This window comes from Podarcis melisellensis, assembly GCF_964234715.1.
Source record: "Podarcis melisellensis genome assembly, chromosome: 13".
Lineage (NCBI taxonomy): Eukaryota > Metazoa > Chordata > Lepidosauria > Squamata > Lacertidae > Podarcis > Podarcis melisellensis.
Genome location: NC_138545.1, coordinates 4,177,079 through 4,195,896, shown reverse-complemented (window position 1 = coordinate 4,195,896; position 18,818 = coordinate 4,177,079). Strand labels below are relative to the sequence as shown.

Here is an 18,818-nt window from a genome sequence, read left to right as displayed (position 1 = left end):
TTTAGAGGTCGGCTGGCAAGCTCTACGGTATGTGGCCTTGAAGCCGAAGCTCTGGCTATGGCTCAAGCTTTGTTTTAAACCAGTGGGTATTGCCCCCTTAATATTGAGGGACGATTTCCAATCATCGTGAGAAAGGGAGGTCATTAACGAGGTTCAATCCTGCGGATTGTCTCACCTTTACTTTGAGTCTATGACGTACAATCAAGCTAGAGATGTGATCTCCCAGAGACTGAGTGACATTGCCAGACAAGAGGACATAGCCCAGGTAAAACCAGGGATGTTCCTAGGGGACCAGATTTATCGGACCATACCAGCCCCCGACCTTGCAGAAATCCACTATGTGGAATACCGCAGACTTCTTACAGCGGCTAAATTAAATGTCCTTGACTCTGCGATATTGTGGGGAAGGTACAGGGGAGTACCATACGCCCAGAGAACCTGTCATTGTGCTCTCGGTGTGGTTGAGTCCACCGAACACATTCTCTTGACTTGCCCTTCTTATGCAGAGCTTAGACAAAATTTTATAGACCCACTCCTATGTCAACTTAGCTTCCTACCTGGAGAAAACCAGGTTTTACACTTGCTGAATAATGTCACTAGAGCTATACCTTTCTTGGTGGCCAAATTTCTTTTTTTAGCCTTTAAGCGTCGCAAGACTATAATTGACTGTATTGATATGGGGCTATCTCTTTAGCCCATTTTAGTGTTGGCTAAGCTCTAAAATCTTCCTGGATGTTTTAACTGTGTATTGACAAATGTATTTTTTTTCCTAACTGACGGTCGAATAAAAGGTTGATGATGATACATAAATTCCTGCAACAGGGTCAAGGGTTGTGGGGGGAAAAGACTGCCCGCCATTCCTCTTAGTCCGTGTTGAGCTTCTGCCTACTTTTCCTCTGGCTTCCTCTACCTGCGTAGGGTTCTGGTCGCCTCTTCCCAAAAAGGATATTTTAGAGTTGCAAAAAAAATTTGGGGAAGCCAAAATGACTCGAAGGGATGGATAGCTCTTGTTTTCTGCGTTCTTCTCCTTCCGCTATTGCGAATTAGATAAAGAATGCCTTGTTCTGCACAAGATCAGGCGTTAGGAGTTTATCTCAACTTTGCAACACCAGGGTATTGCCCCTGCCCACATTGTTCCCACATTATCCTGGCTGCAAACTGCAAATTTTAGGCAGGAGAAACGAAGAGCAAATTTTAATGCAAAAGGGGAGGAATTGGGGTAGGAGGCAGCGGCGAAGAAGAAGATACAGTAAAAAAATGGTCTGAACCTCCCTTTTAAAAGCTCTGGGCATCTTCCCTTTAGATGCAGGGAGAATCATGGAATTGTAGAATTTCCAATGGAGGAAAAAACTGAATAATATTAACTGTGAAGATACATAGAATACAAGGGTTTAAGGTCAGTGAGAAAGAGGAGGATTGGTTTGAGAAGATGTTGAATTATTTCATAGAATCATAGAATCATAGAGTTGGAAGAGACCACCAGGGCCATGGAGTCCAACCCCCTGCCAAGTAGGAAACACCATCAGAGCACTCCTGACATATGGTTGTCAAGCCTCTGCTTAAAGACCTCCAAAGAAGGAGACTCCACCACACTCCTTGGCAGCAAATTCCACTGTCAAACAGCTCTTACTGTCAGGAAGTTCTTCCTAAAATCAAACCTATTTGGTAGGTTTGAACAATTTGGGACAATTAAAATGTGAAAAGTTGAATAAACCTTGTGGAGGGAGGAGTGTTAAGGTATATAGACGTGCACATATAGTTGATTTGAACATGTTATTATTGAATATTATTGAATATGTATATTATTGAATAAGTATATTCTGGAATATGTGGTATATTATTGAAACTTCTTCCTGAAGTTTAGAGGCCCGTTGCTTTTTTTTGTCATTATGGTATGTATTGTTGTGTTTTTATATTGTAAACTGCCCTGTGATCCTTGGATGAAGGGCAGCCTGGAAATTTAATAATAATAATATTTAATAATAATAATAATAATAATAATAATAATAATAATAATAGGATCTGGAAACCAAGCCTTAGGCCTGGAAAAGAGGAGACTGAGAGATCTGACAGCCATCTTCAAATATCTGAAGGGCTGTCACGTGGAGGAGGAGGAGGAGGAGGAAGAAGAAGAAGAAGAAGAAGAAGGAGGAGGAGGAGGAGGAGAATTTATTATTTATACCCCGCCCATCCGCCTGGGTTTCCCTAGCCACTCTGGGCGGCTTCCAACAGAATATTAAAATACAATAATCCATTAAACATTAAAAGCTTCCCTAAGCAGGAAGACGGAGCATGCTTGTTTTCTCCTGCTGTGGAGAGTAGGACTCGAACCCACAGCTTCAAGTTTCAAGAAAGGAGATTCCGGCTAAATAGACGGGGGAAATGGCGAGAACCGTTCGACAGTGGACCCGTGGGCTCCCTTGGGAACTGGCGGACTCTCTTTCGTTTGATATTTCTAAACAGTTGGATGGTTGGACCTCATGACCCTTAGGGGTTCCAGGGGGTCAGACTAGATGAGCCTTGGGGACCCTTTCAATTCCGTTCCTTTTCATTTATTGCCCCCGCTTTGCGCAGCACTTATTTTTGTTTTCTACGAAGCCATTCCAGCAACTTGATTTTGTTTATCTTTTTTTCTTCAGTGTTTTCTTGTATTGCATTACGGTCTCCTGGTGCCCATTGCCCTCCCGAAGTTTTAAGAATGATAATAATATCCCCCAAACCAGCAACAAGTCGGACATTCTTAAATTCTGCGGTGTCTTTCAGCTCTTTGGCTTCGGAGTTAAGAGACTCAGCCGGAGCGATGAACGATCTCTCCTGGTCAGCGGGTGTTTAAGCCACAGGGAAGCCTGGTGTCCTATTTGGCGCACGCTCCTTTGAGAACTGAATGGAGACTTTGGGTCCTGTGGAACTCTCTGCCACTAGATTCAGCAGCACTGTTTCAAGCTTTAAATGCCTGCTGAAAACCTGACCAGGCCTATGCCAGGCAATGAATAATACTTTCCACAAGGGTTAACTGGCGCCTGTTTTTTACTTTATGCATATGTGTGTCTTTACTGTATGGTTTTCCTAGAATTGTAGCGTTGGGAGGGGACCCAACGGGTCATCTAGCTCAACCCCCTGCGATGCAGGAAGACTTACAGAGCCAGTGCCACTGGCATGGCGCGTCAAGTCAGGGATGAGCCAGAAATAACACCGATGGCTTCTTGCACACCTGAAAAAACAAGACAGCGCAGAGTATCAAAACATCAAATTTAGAAGAATGCTAAATTGCTGTAGTCAGGCGGAGGGGAAGAACAACATCAGCAGCATTCTGCCTGCAGGCTTGCAAGCTAAATAAACCGGCCCTGGATGAAAAGAGGGAGAATTGGGGGCACCAGCCAGGAGACAAACTGGATCAAAATATAGTGGTACCTTGGTTCTGAAACGCCTTGGTACTCAAACAACTTGGAACCCAAACACTGCAAACCCGGAAGTAAGTGTTCTGGTTTGTGAATTTTTTTTCGGAAGCCGAACGTGCTCCGTTTTGAGCGCCACACTTCTGTTTTAAGAGTTATGCTGAGGTCTGTTTTCACCATTTATTTTGTGTTTGTTTTTGTGGCTCTTTTTGTGTGTGCGTAACTGTGTGGAACCCAGTTCAGCTACTGATCGATCGATTGATTGTGTGACCACAGTACATTGTTCATTGCTTTCAGTTTATGGACCAATGGTCTCATCAGATAGTAAAACTCATGTCAAATTGCTGTGTTTTTTTAAGGGGTTGTTTTTAAAAGTCTGGAACGGATTAATCCGTTTATGGGAAAGCATGCCTTGGTTTTGGAACGCGCTTTGGTTTTGGAACGGACTTCCGGAACGGATGAAGTCTGTGAACCAAGGTACCGCTGTATCGCCATTAGCAGAAACATAAGAAGCAGTCTTACGTAGGAAGTTTTTTGTCAGGACAGACAAAAGAAAAGTTCTTTTTCACACAATGCAGAATGTGAACTATGGAACTCCCTGCCACAGGAGGGCACCAGTCTAGGTGGCTTTAAAAGAGGATTAGACCTCCAGTACACGGGTGGCGCTGTGGGTTAAACCACAGAGCCTAGGACTTGCTGATCAGAAGGTCAGCGGTTCGAATCCCCGCGACGGGGTGAGCTCCTGTTGCTCGGTCCCTGCTCCTGCCAACCTAGCAGTTCAAAAGCACGTCAAAGTGCAAGTAGATAAATAGGTACCACTCCGGCGGGAAGGTAAACGGCGTTTCCGTGCGCTGCTCTGGTTCACCAGAAGTGGCTTAGTCCTGCTGGCCACAAGACCCGGAAGCTGTACACCGGCTCCCTCGGCCAGTAAAGCGAGATGAGCGCCACAACCCCAGAGTCGGCCACGACTGGACCTAATGGTCAGGGGTCCCTTTACCTTTATACACCAGGAATGCCCATTCCGGATGCCCACTTTAGAAAGGGGATGCTGCTTTAGAAAGGGAACATGGAAAGGTGCCCTGCCTGGATCAGGCTTCTTAGGTAGAATCCTGCATTGCAAGGGGGTTGGCCCTCGGGTCCCTTCCAACAATTTTTAATATTTTTTTTAATAAATCGGTTGAATGAATTGATGCACACCTCCTTCTTTGGTATGTTTGGGGTGAAGTGTGTCTGTTGTTGTTTAGTCATGTCTGCCTCTTCGTGACCCCCTGGACCAGAGCACGCCAGGCCCTCCTGTCTTCCACTGCCTCCCGCAGTTTGGTCAAACTCATGCTGGTCTCTTCGAGAACACTGTCCCACCATCTCGTCCTCCATCGTCCCCTCCATCTTTCCCAACATCAGGGTCTTTTCCAGGGAGCCTTCTCTTCTCATGAGGTGGCCAAAGTCTTGGAGCCTCAGCTTCAGGATCTGTCCTTCCAGTGAGCGCTCAGGGCTGATTTCCTTCCGAATGGAGAGGTTGGATCTTCTTGCAGTCCATGGGACTCTCCAGAGTCTCCTCCAGCACCAGAATTCAAAAGCATCCATTCTTCGGCGATCAGCCTTCTTTATGGTCCAGCTCTCACTTCCATACATCACTACTGGGAAAACCATAGCTTTGACTATACGGACCTTTGTTGGCAAGGTGATGTCTCTACTTTTTAAGATGCTGTCTAGGTTTGTCATCGCCTTTCTTCCAAGAAGCAGTCGTCTTTTAATTTCGCGGCTGCTGTCACCATCTGCAGTGATCATGGAGCCCAAGAAAGTAAAATCTCTCACTGCCTCCATTTCTTCCCCTTCTATTTGCCAGGAGGTGATGGGACCAGAGGCTATGATCTTCCTTTTTTTGATGTTGAGCTTCAGACCATATTTTGCGCTCTCCTCTTTCACCCTCATTAAAAGGTTCTTTAATTCCTCCTCACTTTCTGCCATCAAGGTTGTGTCATCTGCATATCTGAGGTTGTTGATATTTCTTCCGGCAATCTTAATTCCGGCTTGGGATTCATCCAGCCCAGCCTTTCCCAGGATGAATTCTGCATCTAAGTTTTTGCCAGGAGGTGATGGGCCCAGTGGCCATGATCTTTTCCCTTTTCTTGCGATGAATTCTGCATCTAAGTTTTTGCCAGGAGGTGATGGGCCCAGTGGCCATGATCTTTTCCCTTTTCTTGCGAGGAATCCTATTCGGAATAAGGGAATTTCCCTTTTTTAAAAAAGGGAAAAGTTGACAGCTATGTGACTCAGGGGTAGACTGCGCCCGGCCTTGGAGGCTCGCCCTTCCTGCCTCCGCAGGTCTAGATCCCGCCCCAAGCCGAGGATCGCTCTGCGCCTTGCTTTCCCTCCGATTTGCACCCGAACCCCGCAAGATGCTCAGCCGGCTCAACCTGCCCTCGGCCGTCGCCACTGCGCCTGCGCGCTCTCGCCACCCACCGACACCTCCATAGCGAAGCCCTTTCGGGAGCAGGAGAGAGGCGGGGGGCGTGGCTTCCCCACCCGGGCCCCGCCCCTTTCGAATCCTGCAACATTGTAGCCGCTCACGCGGAGGCTCCCGGCTTCCCCCCTCCCCCGGTAGGAACGAAACGGCGGTGGGGGGGGGGAGAGGAAAAGGGGGGGTGTTCTCTGGGAGGGGGGAGCCCCAAAAAGAAGATCACCCAAGGTTTCATTTATTTCTTTTAAATTGGGCGGCGGGGGAGGTGTCCCTTTAGGACTCAGGATTGGGGGGGGGATTCCAGCAGGGTTTTTTTTTGGGGGGGTGATCAGGAATTCCTATTGGGGAGGGAAGTCCCAGGAGGCCTGTAAGCCCCCCCCCAAATCCTAGGTCGTCTTCTTATCATGCGATTTCACGTAATTTTGTTTCCAAATGCTTCCCCCCCCCATGGAAAACGTTTATTTAGAGGTCCTACTTTTTTGGGGGGGTCAGGAATTCCTCGGGGGGGGAGTCCCAGGAGGCCTGTAAGCCCTCCCTTAAAAAAAACCCTGGGTCTTCTTCTTATCAGGCGATTTCACGTAATTTTGTTTCCAAATGCCACCCCCCCCAATGGAAAACGTTTATTCAGAGGTCGTGCTTTTCTGCAAGGCGCCTGGCTCTCCAAAATCCCCCCCCCCCGTTAGTGGAGACGCTATTGGGAATTAAGACCCCTATTATTATTATTATTATCATTATTATTAACCTTGCACTCATTTACCAGCTCTGTGTGTGTCTTTTTGCAAATCCGTTTCTGTGGTTTCCCCATCTCTCCCCCCCCCCCATCGCTTCCTCTCCTCTCTCTCCACCTTGAAAGCTCTTTCTAAAAGCAACCACCCCTTTGCCAGATCCCTGACACCTCCCTCTAGGATCCAGGGTGCCCCTCCATGGCCCACCTGTTTGAAGAAGGCCAGAAAGAAAGGTTTTCTGGGAGCTGATTGAGGGGTGAGTAGCTCCCAGGTGGAATACAGGTAGCAAAGTCATCCAGGAATTTCCAATTTCTCAGGTGGATCTGCAGAACCCCAAGGGGTTTGCAGGGGAAGAGAAATCCAGCAGTGTTAGGATCTGGAATTCTGCTGGTGGGTGGCGGCAGACTCTGCACGTGCTCAGAGGTACCCCTGTTTTTGCATATTTATTTATTTGGTGGCAGGTACGACAACCCTGTGAAGTAGATTGGGCCGAGAGGCTGGCCGAAGGTCATCTTTGGAGGGATTTGAATTCTGGTCTTCCCGGTCCTATTCTGACACGCTAAACCCAGATGGGATTACCTACTGGGTGCTAAGAGGCATGGCGGGGTGGTCTCAGTGGATCAAGTTCATCAGCTTTGTTCAGTTGAACGAAATGGCTCCAACAGGACCGGAATAAATCTGCAATTAATTGTGTACTGTTTTGGATTTTATCGTTATCTGCCTTAGTGTGTCAAGCAAGCCACTGTTCTGAATAATGCTTTTTTGTAGGGTAGGGGGGCTCTGGGGGTGACCGGGAAAGTCCGCGACCAGAAGGAGGAGGAGTATCAGGAAGAATGGATGAAATTTAAAGACTATTTAGCTAAATATGTTAAGATAACTTAATTGGAAAATCTTGCAAATAATAGATAGGATTTAAATATGTAAGGATAAGACTTAAGATGTTTAAAGCTAAATTAGAAAGAATGAAAGATGTTGAGTGATCAAGTTAATTTTTTGAGAAAATCGATTTGGAAAACTGTTAAAATGATATATGATGAAATTCAACCAAGGGGATTTGAGGAAGTCACTTAATAATGTTACCAAGATTTAAACAGGATGTCTGTATGTTTGTTTGTTTTGAATTTTTGAAAATTAATTTGAAAAATTTGGAAAAAAAAACAAAACAAAAATTTGGTAACCACTGCTCTAACCACTGCACCACATTGCCTCTCTTGCATGTGGGAATCTAGAGATCAGATGCTTCCCAGTCCTTCTAATGATGATTGGGGGGAGCAGAAAATAATTTAATCTCGTGCCAGGAAAAAGTTGAGTGGGTGTTATTGGAAGAAGCTGCTTGAGCAATAATTAGGAAATCTAAGCTTTAGTAATATCTAAGGTTTTCTTTTCCCCCGAACCGTCTCCCTCGCTCCTCAAGCAGGATCCATGCTGGGCCCGGTCGTGGTTCACCCTGAAGCCCCGGACGGCGGCTGGGGGTGGATTATCGTCCTCTCGGCCTTCCTCCAATCCGCGTTGGTCTTTGGCGTGATCCGTTCCTTCGGCGTCTTCTTTGTGGAGTTCGTGACGTACTTTGACGAGCTGTCTGGGCGGATCTCCTGGATCACCTCGATTGGGATCGCGGTGCAACAGTTTGCGAGTGAGTGGAGTGGCGGCGGGTGTGTTTGTTTGTGCGACACACACTTTGTCCTGCCTGCCTGCGCTCGGCGCGAAATCCTTGCCCCACATGCGCTGGGAAACTGCCTTCCGCGTCCTTCCTCGCCATTGGTCGGGGTGCTGTGATGTCACGGAAGCGCTCGCGAACATTCTGCGGCTCAGGCAGAATGGGCATGGAGACAGAACGTTGCCCAAGGATGAGGCGACCTTCTCTGGAAGGACTAAAAGATCAGAAACTGGTCCTAATATATCTATTAAAAATAAATATTATAATAATTAATACATGGTGCTATGGGGGAGTTCTGCTCCATATTTCTGAATTGCAATGGGGTTGGACCAGATGACCCTTTGGGTCCCACGCTTTCGAACCCTGCAGTTCTGTGATTCTAATAGCCCATAGCAGCGCCGGGTGCGAATTCCTGTTCAGAACTGGGGAAGGGTGATTCTGCTCCTTGCATCAGCAATGCAGTGACCGGCATCCCTTTCTCTTCCTTGGCAGGTCCGGTGGGCAGCGCTTTGAGCTCTCGCTATGGGGCCCGCCCTGTCGTCATGGCCGGCGGGTTTTTCTCAGGCCTGGGCTTCCTGCTGGCCTCCTTTGCCACCTGCCTGGCTCACCTGTACCTCTGCATCGGACTCCTCTCAGGTGCGTCGAAACTGCGTGACCTGCGTTGCTATCGTTTGCAAGAAACCAATCTTTCAGTGTGGACTTTGGAACTCCCTGCCTCTTGACACCAGGCAAGGTCCCTTCAAAGTGCTCTTTTCGGCACCTGCTAAAAACACCTCCAGCGGTGCAATGGGTCTCTGGCTGTTAACCTTGAGCCCACCCAAGGGGGCAGCATTCCGCATAGAAGGGGGGTTGGACTAGATGACCCTCAGGGGTCCCTCCGAACTCTACATTTCTATGAGTCTTGCTTAGGCAAGGCCCGTCCCCGATGCTTACAAAGCCGATGCAATTTTTAATCTTTTTTTAAGCATTTTTTTTCAAAAGTCCTTCATTTTTCCTATTGATAAATTTATTGCTTTATCATTTTTGCAAACCACCTTTGGGTCCTTAAACGATCAAGCAGCATCTAAATGCCATGAAATAACAAATAATCACTGTACAAACCTGCTTGCCCCCCCCAAACTATCCACTCTTGTGGGGTTTCACCCTGACTCTGCAACTGCAATGTGTTAGCACAAATGAGAGGCACAAATACAAGACGGGTGACACCTGGCTTGAGAGCAGTACATGTGAAAAGGATCTAGGAGTCTTGGTTGACCACAAACTTGACATGAGCCAACAGTGTGACGCGGCAGCTAAAAAAGCCAATGCAATTCTGGGCTGCATCAATAGGAGTATAGCATCTAGATCAAGGGAAGTAATAGTGCCACTGTATTCTGCTCTGGTCAGACCTCACCTGGAGTACTGTGTCCAGTTCTGGGCACCACAGTTCAAGAAGGACACTGACCAACTGGAACGTGTCCAGAGGAGGGCAACCCAAATGGTCAAAGGCCTGGAAACGATGCCTTATGAGGAACGGCTAAGGGAGCTGGGCATGTTTAGCCTGGAGAAGAGGCGGTTAAGGGGTGATATGATGTTGTTGTTGTTTAGTCGTTTAGTCGTGTCCGACTCTTCGTGACCCCATGGACCAGAGAACGCCAGGCACCTCTGTCCTCCACTGCCTCCCGCAGTTTGGTCAAACTCATGCTGGTAACCTCGAAAACACTATCCAACCATCTCGTCCTCCGTCGCCCCCTTCTCCTTGTGCCCTCCATCTTTCCCAACATCAGGGTCTTCTCCAGGGAGTCTTCTCTTCTCATGAGGTGGCCAAAGTCTTGGAGCCTCAGCTTCAGGATCTGTCCTTCCAGTGAGCACTCAGGGCTGATTTCCTTCAGAATGGAGAGGTTTGATCTTCTTGCAGTCCATGGGACTCTCAAGAGTCTCCTCCAGGACCAGAATTCAAAAGCATCAATTCTTCGGCGATCAGCCTTCTTTATGGTCCAGCTCTCACTTCCATACATGGGGTGATATGATAGCCATGTTCAAATATATCAAAGGATGTCACATAGAGGAGGGAGAAAGCTTGTTTTCTGCTGCTCCAGAGAAGCGGACATGGAGCAATGGATCCAAACTACAAGAAAGAAGATTCCACCTAAACATTAGGAAGAACTTCCTGACAGTACGAGCTGTTCAACAGTGGAATTTGCAGCCAAGGAGTGTGGTGGAGTCTCCTTCTTTGGAGGTCTTTAAGCAGAGGCTTGACAACCATATGTCAGGAGTGCTCTGATGGGGTTTCCTGCTTGGCAGGGGGTTGGACTCCATGGCCCTTGAGGTCTCTTCCAACTCTATGATTCTAGTTTTCCATCTTTTTGCGTGACGGGCATAATTATTATTATTTTTGCTTCCAAGATCTCAATATATTTATTTGGCGGTCCTTTTTTTTTTTTTTAGCAAAGGCTGAGGTAACAGAGAGATGAGGGGAGGAGAGCGTTGAGCCAGTCTTTGAAGAAAATGGCCGCCATTTTTTAAAGGCAGCCTCCTCCGAGCCAATGCCCTCCAGATGTTTCGACCACAGCAGATACCCTCCAGATGTTCCGGTCCAAAATGTTTTGGTCTGAAACATCTGGAGGAGAGAAGGAGAAGCCATATATCCAAGGGGATACTTGGATATCTGAGGAAGAAGCAAAGTCAGGTTCTGGTTCAAGATGGCTGCCGTTCCTGAGCAAATAGCCATGACACACAATGGCTTATTTATTCATTTTATGTGTTGGTTATGCAAACTTCTCCCCCCCCCCATTTTTTAAAATTAATTTTCCAAATTTATAACAAACAGATAAGAAAAAGAAAACCAAAACAAACCAACAAACATTTATCCTGATTATAATAATTCCGCTTTTGTTAATATTATTAGGTGACTTCCTTGAATTGGCTGAGTTTCCATATAAATCATTGCAACAGTTTTCCAAAACTATTTCCCCATAAAATTGACTTGGTCAATGAATATCTTACTTTCTTTTCACTTTTAACATAATATTTTGCACATCACATTTTCAAATCCTAGGCCTGTTTGGTACTCGCATGTAATTCTAATTATATTATCATAAGATATTTAGCTAAATAGTCTTTGAATTTCTTCCACTCCTCCTGGTCTCGGACTTTTCCGGTCAGGTCAGCTAGCTCCAAAAATCCCATCATCTTCATCTGCCACTCCTCCATTGTTGGTACTTCTTGTAATTTCCAATTTTTGGCCAGCAAAATTCTAGCAGCTGTTGTGGCATACAAAAACATCTTTTTTGAGCAATTCCAGACCTATTATTCCAAGTAGAAAGGCTTCTGGTTTCTTAATAAATGTATTTTTCAACATTTTTTCCAATTCATTGCATATCTTTTCCCAGAAGTCTTTCACCTTGGGGCAGGTCCACCACATAAAAAGTACCTTCTTTTTCTTTGCACTTCCAACCTAAATTATCATTCGTGTGGTAAATCTTTGCTAATTTTACCGGGGTTAAGTACCATCTATACATCATTTTCACAATGTTTTCTTTTAACGCAGTACATGCAGTGAACTTAACCCCTTTCCTCCACAACCTTTCCCAGTCTTCAAACATTATATTATGTCCAACATCTCTCGCCCAATCTATCATCACAGATTTAATTTGTTCGTCCTTTGTATGCCACTCCAACGTGGTTTTGCAAACTTTAGCACACACGGACATGGTTTGAGTTAAAATTCCTGAGGGCGGCTAACCGAGGGAAGGGTTAGGCCTCATTTTAGCTTAATGGTTGCCATCAATTTGATTTTAATTAATTTTTATAATGAAATTTTTTTAGAATGTTGCACTATTTTATTGTTGTTAGCTGCCCTGAGCCCGGCTTCGGCTGGGGAGGGCGGGATATAAATAAAATTTATCATTATTATTATTATTATCATTATTATTGTTGTTAAGTTGTGGGCGAACATATCAGACGACACAGCGATTCTTCCAAAGCAGCTCTTTATTTGTAAGCTGGAACAGAACTAAGCTGAGGAGCTCAGTCAGCCTGCTTATATAGAGCTCCAGAACAATGTAACTGTTGCCATTTTCTAAAACTATCCAATCACTGAACCTCACTTTTCGATCCTTCATTTGCATACAAACTATCCAATCATTGAACGTCACTTTCGATCCTTCATTTGCATAACTATCTACACCCTGTTGGCCCAGGGTGAGAACATAACTATTATTATTATTATTATTATTATTATTATTATTATTATTATTCCACTCATGGAAGGCCGCCATCTTGAAAAAGCCACCTATGGCATCCCATTTTTGCTTATGACGACCGTTGGGCGCAAGGATGGAGAAGGAGTGGCCAGCTTATGGCCGCCTCACTGGTGAATCATGACAACAGGATGCCTGTGCCTCCCTTTTTGCGTTTTGTTCTGGTCGCCTCGCCTCAGAAAGGGTATCGAGTCAAGTTGGGGAAAGGAAATGTTTATAGAAAAGATGGAGATTGCAGCTAGAGAAAAGCCTCTTTCCAGCAGGCTCTTTATTGATTGATTTGATTGGATTTGTATATTGCCCTTCCTCTGTCGATCTCAGGGCAGCTCAATAAAAAAAGAAAAACACAAAATACACGATAAAAACAAGAACAGGAATAAACCTCCCACAAACATGTTTTTAAAAGGGTATCAGATGTTAACCAGCCCAAGGCCTCGTTGAAGAGGGAATGTTTTTGCCTGGTGCCCAAAGGTGTATAATGAAGACGCCAGGCGAGCCTCACTGAGAGGAGCATCCCACGAATGGGGAGCCACTACCAAAAAGGCCTGTTCTCATGTTGCCACCCTCCTGTGAAACAGGCACATAAAGACGGGCCTCAGGGTACGGATCTGAGGGTCCAGGTCGGTTCATAGGTCCTTGAGGTATTGGGGTAATTCCCTTGGGGAGAGCATGAGGCTCTTCACCTCAGGGCTGCGGGTTCGAGTGCCGCGCTAGGCAAAACGACTCCCGTGTTGCAGGGGGTTGTGCTAGATGACCCTCGGGGGTCCCTTCCAACTCTGCGATTCCATTTTAAAGCTCCGCAGGCACAAAACCAGCACTTGGGGACGTTCTCGTTTCTACAACTAATCCAGAATGCGGCAGCTAGACTGGTGACAGGGAGCGGCCACCGAGACCATATAACACCGGTCCTGAAAGACCTACATTGGCTCCCAATACGTTTCCGAGCAAAATTCATAGTGTTGGTGCTGAACTTGAAAGCCTTAAACGGCCTCAAAGGCCCAGTAGACCGGAAGGATTGTCTCCACCCCCATCGTTCAGCCCAGACACGGAGGTCCAGCGCCAAGGGTCTTCTGGCGGTTCCCTCACTGCGAGAAGCCAAGTTACAGGGAACCAGGCAGAGGGCCTTCTCGGTGGTGGCGCCCGCCCTGTGGAACGCCCTCCCACAAGATGTCAAAGAGAAAAATAACTACCAAACTTTTAGAAGACATCTGAAGGCAGGCCTGTTTAGGGAAGCTTTTAATGTTTAATAGGTTATTGTATTTTAGTGTTTTGTTGTGACTGGGGAAACCCAGCCAGATGGGCGAGGTGTGAATATTATTATTATTATATTATCTCGGCAGGTTTCGGCTGGGCCCTGGTCTTCACGCCCTCCCTGGCATCTGTCGCCCGCTACTTCAAGCGACGCCGGACGCTGGCCACGAGCCTGGCCTTGACGGGTGTGGGCCTCTCGTCCTTCGCCTTCTCGCCCCTCTTCCAGCTCCTGGTGGACACCTACGCCTGGCGAGGGGCCCTCCTCATCGTGGCGGGCATGTCCTTCAACCTGGTGGTCTGCGGGGCCCTCATCCGCCCCATCACCCTTAAGGAAGACCTGCCCGGTCCGGCGGGCCACGTTGCAAGAGGAACGTGCTGGTCGCGATTCTCCTCCCTCTTCGGCCTCCACCTCCTGGGCCACTTCGCCTTCATGAGGTTCGTCCTGGCCGTCACCTTGGTCAACACGGGCTACTTCGTCCCCTATGTCCACCTGGTGGCCCGCGCCAGGGAGCTGGGCTTTGACGAGTACCAGGCGGCCTTCCTCATGTCACTGGCGGCGGCGGCCGACCTGTGCGGCCGCCTCTTCTCCGGCTGGCTGGCCAACTGCCGCGGCTGCCGCCTGGCCCGCATCCTGGTGGCCTGGACCTTCCTGACCGGCGTGGCCTTGGTGGCCGTCCCGTGGGGCCGCGACTACCCGCTGCTGGTGGCCATTAGCCTCTGCTACGGGTTCTGCTCGGGGGCCCTGACGCCCGTCGTCTTCTCCATCATCCCCGAAATCGTGGGCATCGCCAACATCTTCAGCTCCATGGGGCTGCTGCAGATGATCGAGAGCATCGGGGGGCTGCTGGGGGCGCCCCTTTCTGGTAGGTGGTGTCATTTATCACCTTTATTTGCCCACCACGTAGGCGGTTCGAATCCCCGCGTTGGGGTGAGCTCCCGTTGCTCGGTCCCTGCTCCTGCCAAGCTAGCAGTTTGAAAGCACGTCAAAGCGCAAGCAGATAAATAGGTACCACTGCGGCAGGAAGGTAAACGGCGTTTCCGTGCGCTGCTCTGGTTTGCCAGAAGCGGCTTAGTCATGCTGGCCACATGACCCGGAAGCTGTACGCCGGTTCCCTCGGCCAATGAAGCGAGATGAGCGCTGCAACCCCAGAGTTGGCCACGACCGGACCTAATGGTCAGGGGTCCCTTTACCTTTACCTTACCACTGTAATTTTAAAAATAGAATGTAGAATCATAGAATTGTAGCAGTTGGAAAGGACCACAAGGGTCATCTAGTCCAACCTGCTGCAATGCAGGATTCTTCCCAAGAGGCCTGATCCAGGCAGGGCACCTTTCCATGTTCCTAGCGCAGCAGCATGCCCTTTCCGAAGTGGGCATCCGCACTGGGCATTCCCGGTGTCTAGCTGTCAACTTTCCCCTTTTCTTGCGAGGAATCCTATTCGGAATAAGGGAATTTCCCTTTAAAAAAGGGAAGCGTTGACATCTATGGCCCAAGGTCTCCCAGTGACCTTCACGTGGGGATTTGAACGCCGGCCTCTCCCAGGTCCTATTCTGACACTTGCAACCACTGCACGTGACTCTGATCCTGGCCTTCATTTTCCTCCCGTATTAACTGTTCCGGCACATAAATGAGCCTTTTAAGGTAAAGGGTAAAGGGACCCCTGACTGTTAGGTCCAGTCATGGCCGACTCTGGGGTTGCGGCGCTCATCTCACTTTACTGGCCGAGGGAGCCGGCGTACAGCTTCCGGGTCATGTGGCTGGCATGACTAAGTTGCTTTTGGCGAACCAGAGCAGCGCATGGAAACGCCGTTTACCTTCCCGCCAGAGTGGTACCTATTGATCTACTTGCACTTTGACGTGCTTTAGAACTGCTAGGTTGGCAGGAGCAGGGACTGAGCAACGGGAGCTCAGCCCGTCGCAGGGATTCGAACCGCCGACCTTCTGATCGGCAAGTCTTAGGCTCTGTGGTTTAACCCACAGCACCACCCTTAAATGAGCCTTTTAGCTCCTCACAAATAATTGGTTCCATGCCAGGCCTTGATAAAAGCAGGTTTGCAGCTTCTGGAATTGGAACTGGGTTAAGAGGTGTGTGTGGCCGAACATGTTCCAAATAAATTTCTGTCTCCGCAGGGAGGCGAAGCGGGTTTCCTACGCAGTTGCGTTTGGTTCCCAGCTCAAGGAGAGAGATAGGAACACTGGAATGGCCCTCTGTCAGGGGGTCCATTTACCTCCGTGTGGCCTGTGCCAGCGGGTAGCCAACACGGTTCCCGTCGTACTGCAGCTCCCATCATCCAGGAGAAATCAACTCAGCTGACTCAGGATGATGGGAGTTGTAGTCTAACAACGTCTAGGTGAGGGGCATTGGGACTGAAGTACTTTCCAATAGAGCAGCCTTTCCCAAACTCGAGTCCCCAGATGTCATTGGACTACAACTCCCATCGTCCTTTACTACTGACCCTTCTGGCAGGGCCTGATGGGAGTTGTAGTGCATTACTAGCAGCAGTTCACCAAGAGTCTCTCCAAGGCCTACCTTGATATGAACCTGGGAGTATCTGCCTCTAAACCAGCGGTTCTCAACCTGTGGGTCCCCAGATGTTGTTGGACTACAACTCCCATCATCCTTGATCACTGGTCATGCTGGCGAGGAATGATGGGAGTTGTAGTCCAACAACATCTGGGGACCCACAGGTTGAGAAACACTGCTCTAAACAGCCCTTTCTGGGCAAAGTGACGGCACTGCCAGTTATTATGTTCTAGGTGTGTCTTGAGGCTTATGTTCTAGGTGTGTCTTGAGGGTTATGTTCTAGACCGCCCTTCCCCAATCTCATACCCTTCAGGTGTTTGGGACCTCATCTCTTCCCGCCTGTAACCACTGACCCGGGCTGACAGGAACTACAGTGCAAAACATCTGGAGGGCACTACTGGTCATGCTGGCTAGGTGTGATGGGAGTTGTAGTCCAACAACATCTGGGGACCCACAGGTTGAGAAGCACTGCTCTAAACTACCTCTAAACAGCCCTTTCTAGACAAGGAAACCAAGCAAATAATCTCCCTACGACTGCTAGGTCCACACCTGCATCAGTGCCAAACATCTGGAGGGCACTAGGTTGGCACCGACTGTTCTAGGTTGTTCTAGGTCGCTCTTCCTTTCTCTTCCAGGTTGGCTGAGGGACGCAACGGGGGACTACGTTGCTTCTTTTTTAGCGGCCGGGTCGTTCATGTTCGCCGGAAGCCTTGTCCTGATGACTCTGCCCAACTTCTCCACCTGCCTTGCCCCTCCGTCTGTGCCAGAACCCAGTGCCAAGATGGAAGCTGGCGAGGGCACCCTCTTGGCATCAGCAACTGCTCCCGTGGGGGTCCTCTCTCCCCACGACTGCCACCCTTACAAGGTCATTCCTGAGACAGAGGAGCCGCTGACAAAGAGCTGATCACCCAAAGCCAGCCTTTCCCAACTAGATGTTGCTAGACTACAACGCCCATCATCCTTGGCTGTTGGCTAAGCTGGCTGTGGATGGTGGGAGTTGTAGTCCAACATCTGTGCGGTGGGCAAAGGTTAAAGAACAAGAATGGGGAACCTGAGGCCCTCCAGACGTTGCTAGACTACAGCTCCCATCATCCCTGGCTGTTAACTGTGGATGATGGGCGTTGTAGTCCAACAATACCCAGAGGAGCACATTGGCTACTCCAGGACTAGAGAGAATAACCTTGTTGGGACCAGCGTGGGGTGAGAAGGTTTGGGTGGCATCTTCCAACCATGCATTTAAAGCAAAAAGTAATAATCCTGGGAGTTGTAGTTTGTTAAGGGCGCTGGGAACTGTAGTTCCGTGTGGTGTGCAGATGCGTCCTTGAAGAGGAGCTGGTTTTCTTGTTGTGGAAGCTGGTATTTCCCTTTGCACGTGCCTTAACTAACGCACCACCGTTCCCCTGAGCCAGCCGCAGAGGTTGGACCATGTGCGTGAAAACAGACTCGCTCCAGCAACCGAACGTGGAGGCGAACTTTGGACCACCCCAGAGGAATGCCTTCTGTAAACTTTTACGAGGCTCCTCATTGATGCCCATGCAAGGGACTCAGTACCCCCTGGAAAAGACCCTCGTAGCATTTGGACATTCCAGGACGCTCATAGGGAGGGACTTCAGTATCCCATAACCCGCTCAATCCGCAGACCTCTGAAATAGTAAACGCCGACCCCTTAACATTCTCCGTTTGGCTAGCAGAGCCGCCGTCTCTCGTAGCATCCGCCCCTCTCTCTTCACGCAATCGTGGGGTCGATTTTGCAACTTTCCGCAAGGGAGGACGGATCAGAGCGTCCATTGTAAACTCTGAAATGTGACTCCTTCCCCGCCCCATTCAATTTAGGATTAAAAACGTGACGTTTTGACGGAACTGTTTTCTGCAGTCTGCGGCCGTATTTGTTCTTAATTTATTAATTTGGTCATTCCGGCAGTTGGTGAAAATAAAATCCACAGCGAAAATGGCTTGAGCTGTTCCATCTGATCACATCTTGCGAGGAGGGGGTGGCTAATCTTTGGGGGGCTTTCCAGATGTTCTCAAGCTCTCACCTGTGGCCACATGTTGGGAGGGGTCAGGGTCCAACATCTGGAGGGTCTCCAAATCCGCCACCCACTGTTATAAGTGTTTGTGGGGAGTGGGGTTAGTGAATCATCCCTGAGCCCTTTCATTTTGTTTGGGAGACATACCGTATTTTTCGCTCTATAAGACGCACCAGACCACAAGACGCACCCAGGTTTTGGAGGAGGAAAACATGGAAAAAAATATTCTGAATCTCAGAAGCCAGAACAGCAAGAGGGATCGCTGCGCAGTGAAAGCAGCAATCCCTCTTGCTGTTCTGGCTTCTGGGATAGCTGCGCAGCCTGCATTCGCTCCATAGGACGCACACACATTTCCCCTTACTTTTTAGGAGGGAAAAGTGAGTCATATAGAGCAAAAAATACGGTAGTTCGGGAAATGAATCTGGCGCCTTCTGATGGTTGCAAACCACAAATCCCATTAGCCCTTGCCCATTGCAGCTATCTAAAACACCAAGTTGGCAAAGACTGCCCTAAGGGAATACATTATTTTATTGTAT

At 48.4% G+C, this 18,818-nt stretch overlaps 2 protein-coding genes across 2 annotated transcripts in view; both read left to right on the top strand.

Moving 5' to 3' along the window:
• The window catches only part of LOC309355773 (monocarboxylate transporter 13-like), a 174,680-nt gene that overhangs the window by 118,998 nt on the left and 36,864 nt on the right, over positions 1 to 18,818 (top strand). The window lies entirely within an intron of this gene.
• Positions 5,874 to 18,207, top strand: LOC309355767 (monocarboxylate transporter 13-like). Its single transcript, XM_081886884.1, has 6 exons — positions 5,874 to 5,996; positions 6,741 to 6,837; positions 7,999 to 8,214; positions 8,731 to 8,874; positions 13,820 to 14,593; positions 16,891 to 18,207. The coding sequence occupies exons 3-6, from the start codon at positions 8,004 to 8,006 to the stop codon at positions 17,157 to 17,159; spliced, it is 1,398 nt and encodes a 465-aa protein (XP_081743010.1). The 5' UTR covers positions 5,874 to 5,996; positions 6,741 to 6,837; positions 7,999 to 8,003; the 3' UTR covers positions 17,160 to 18,207.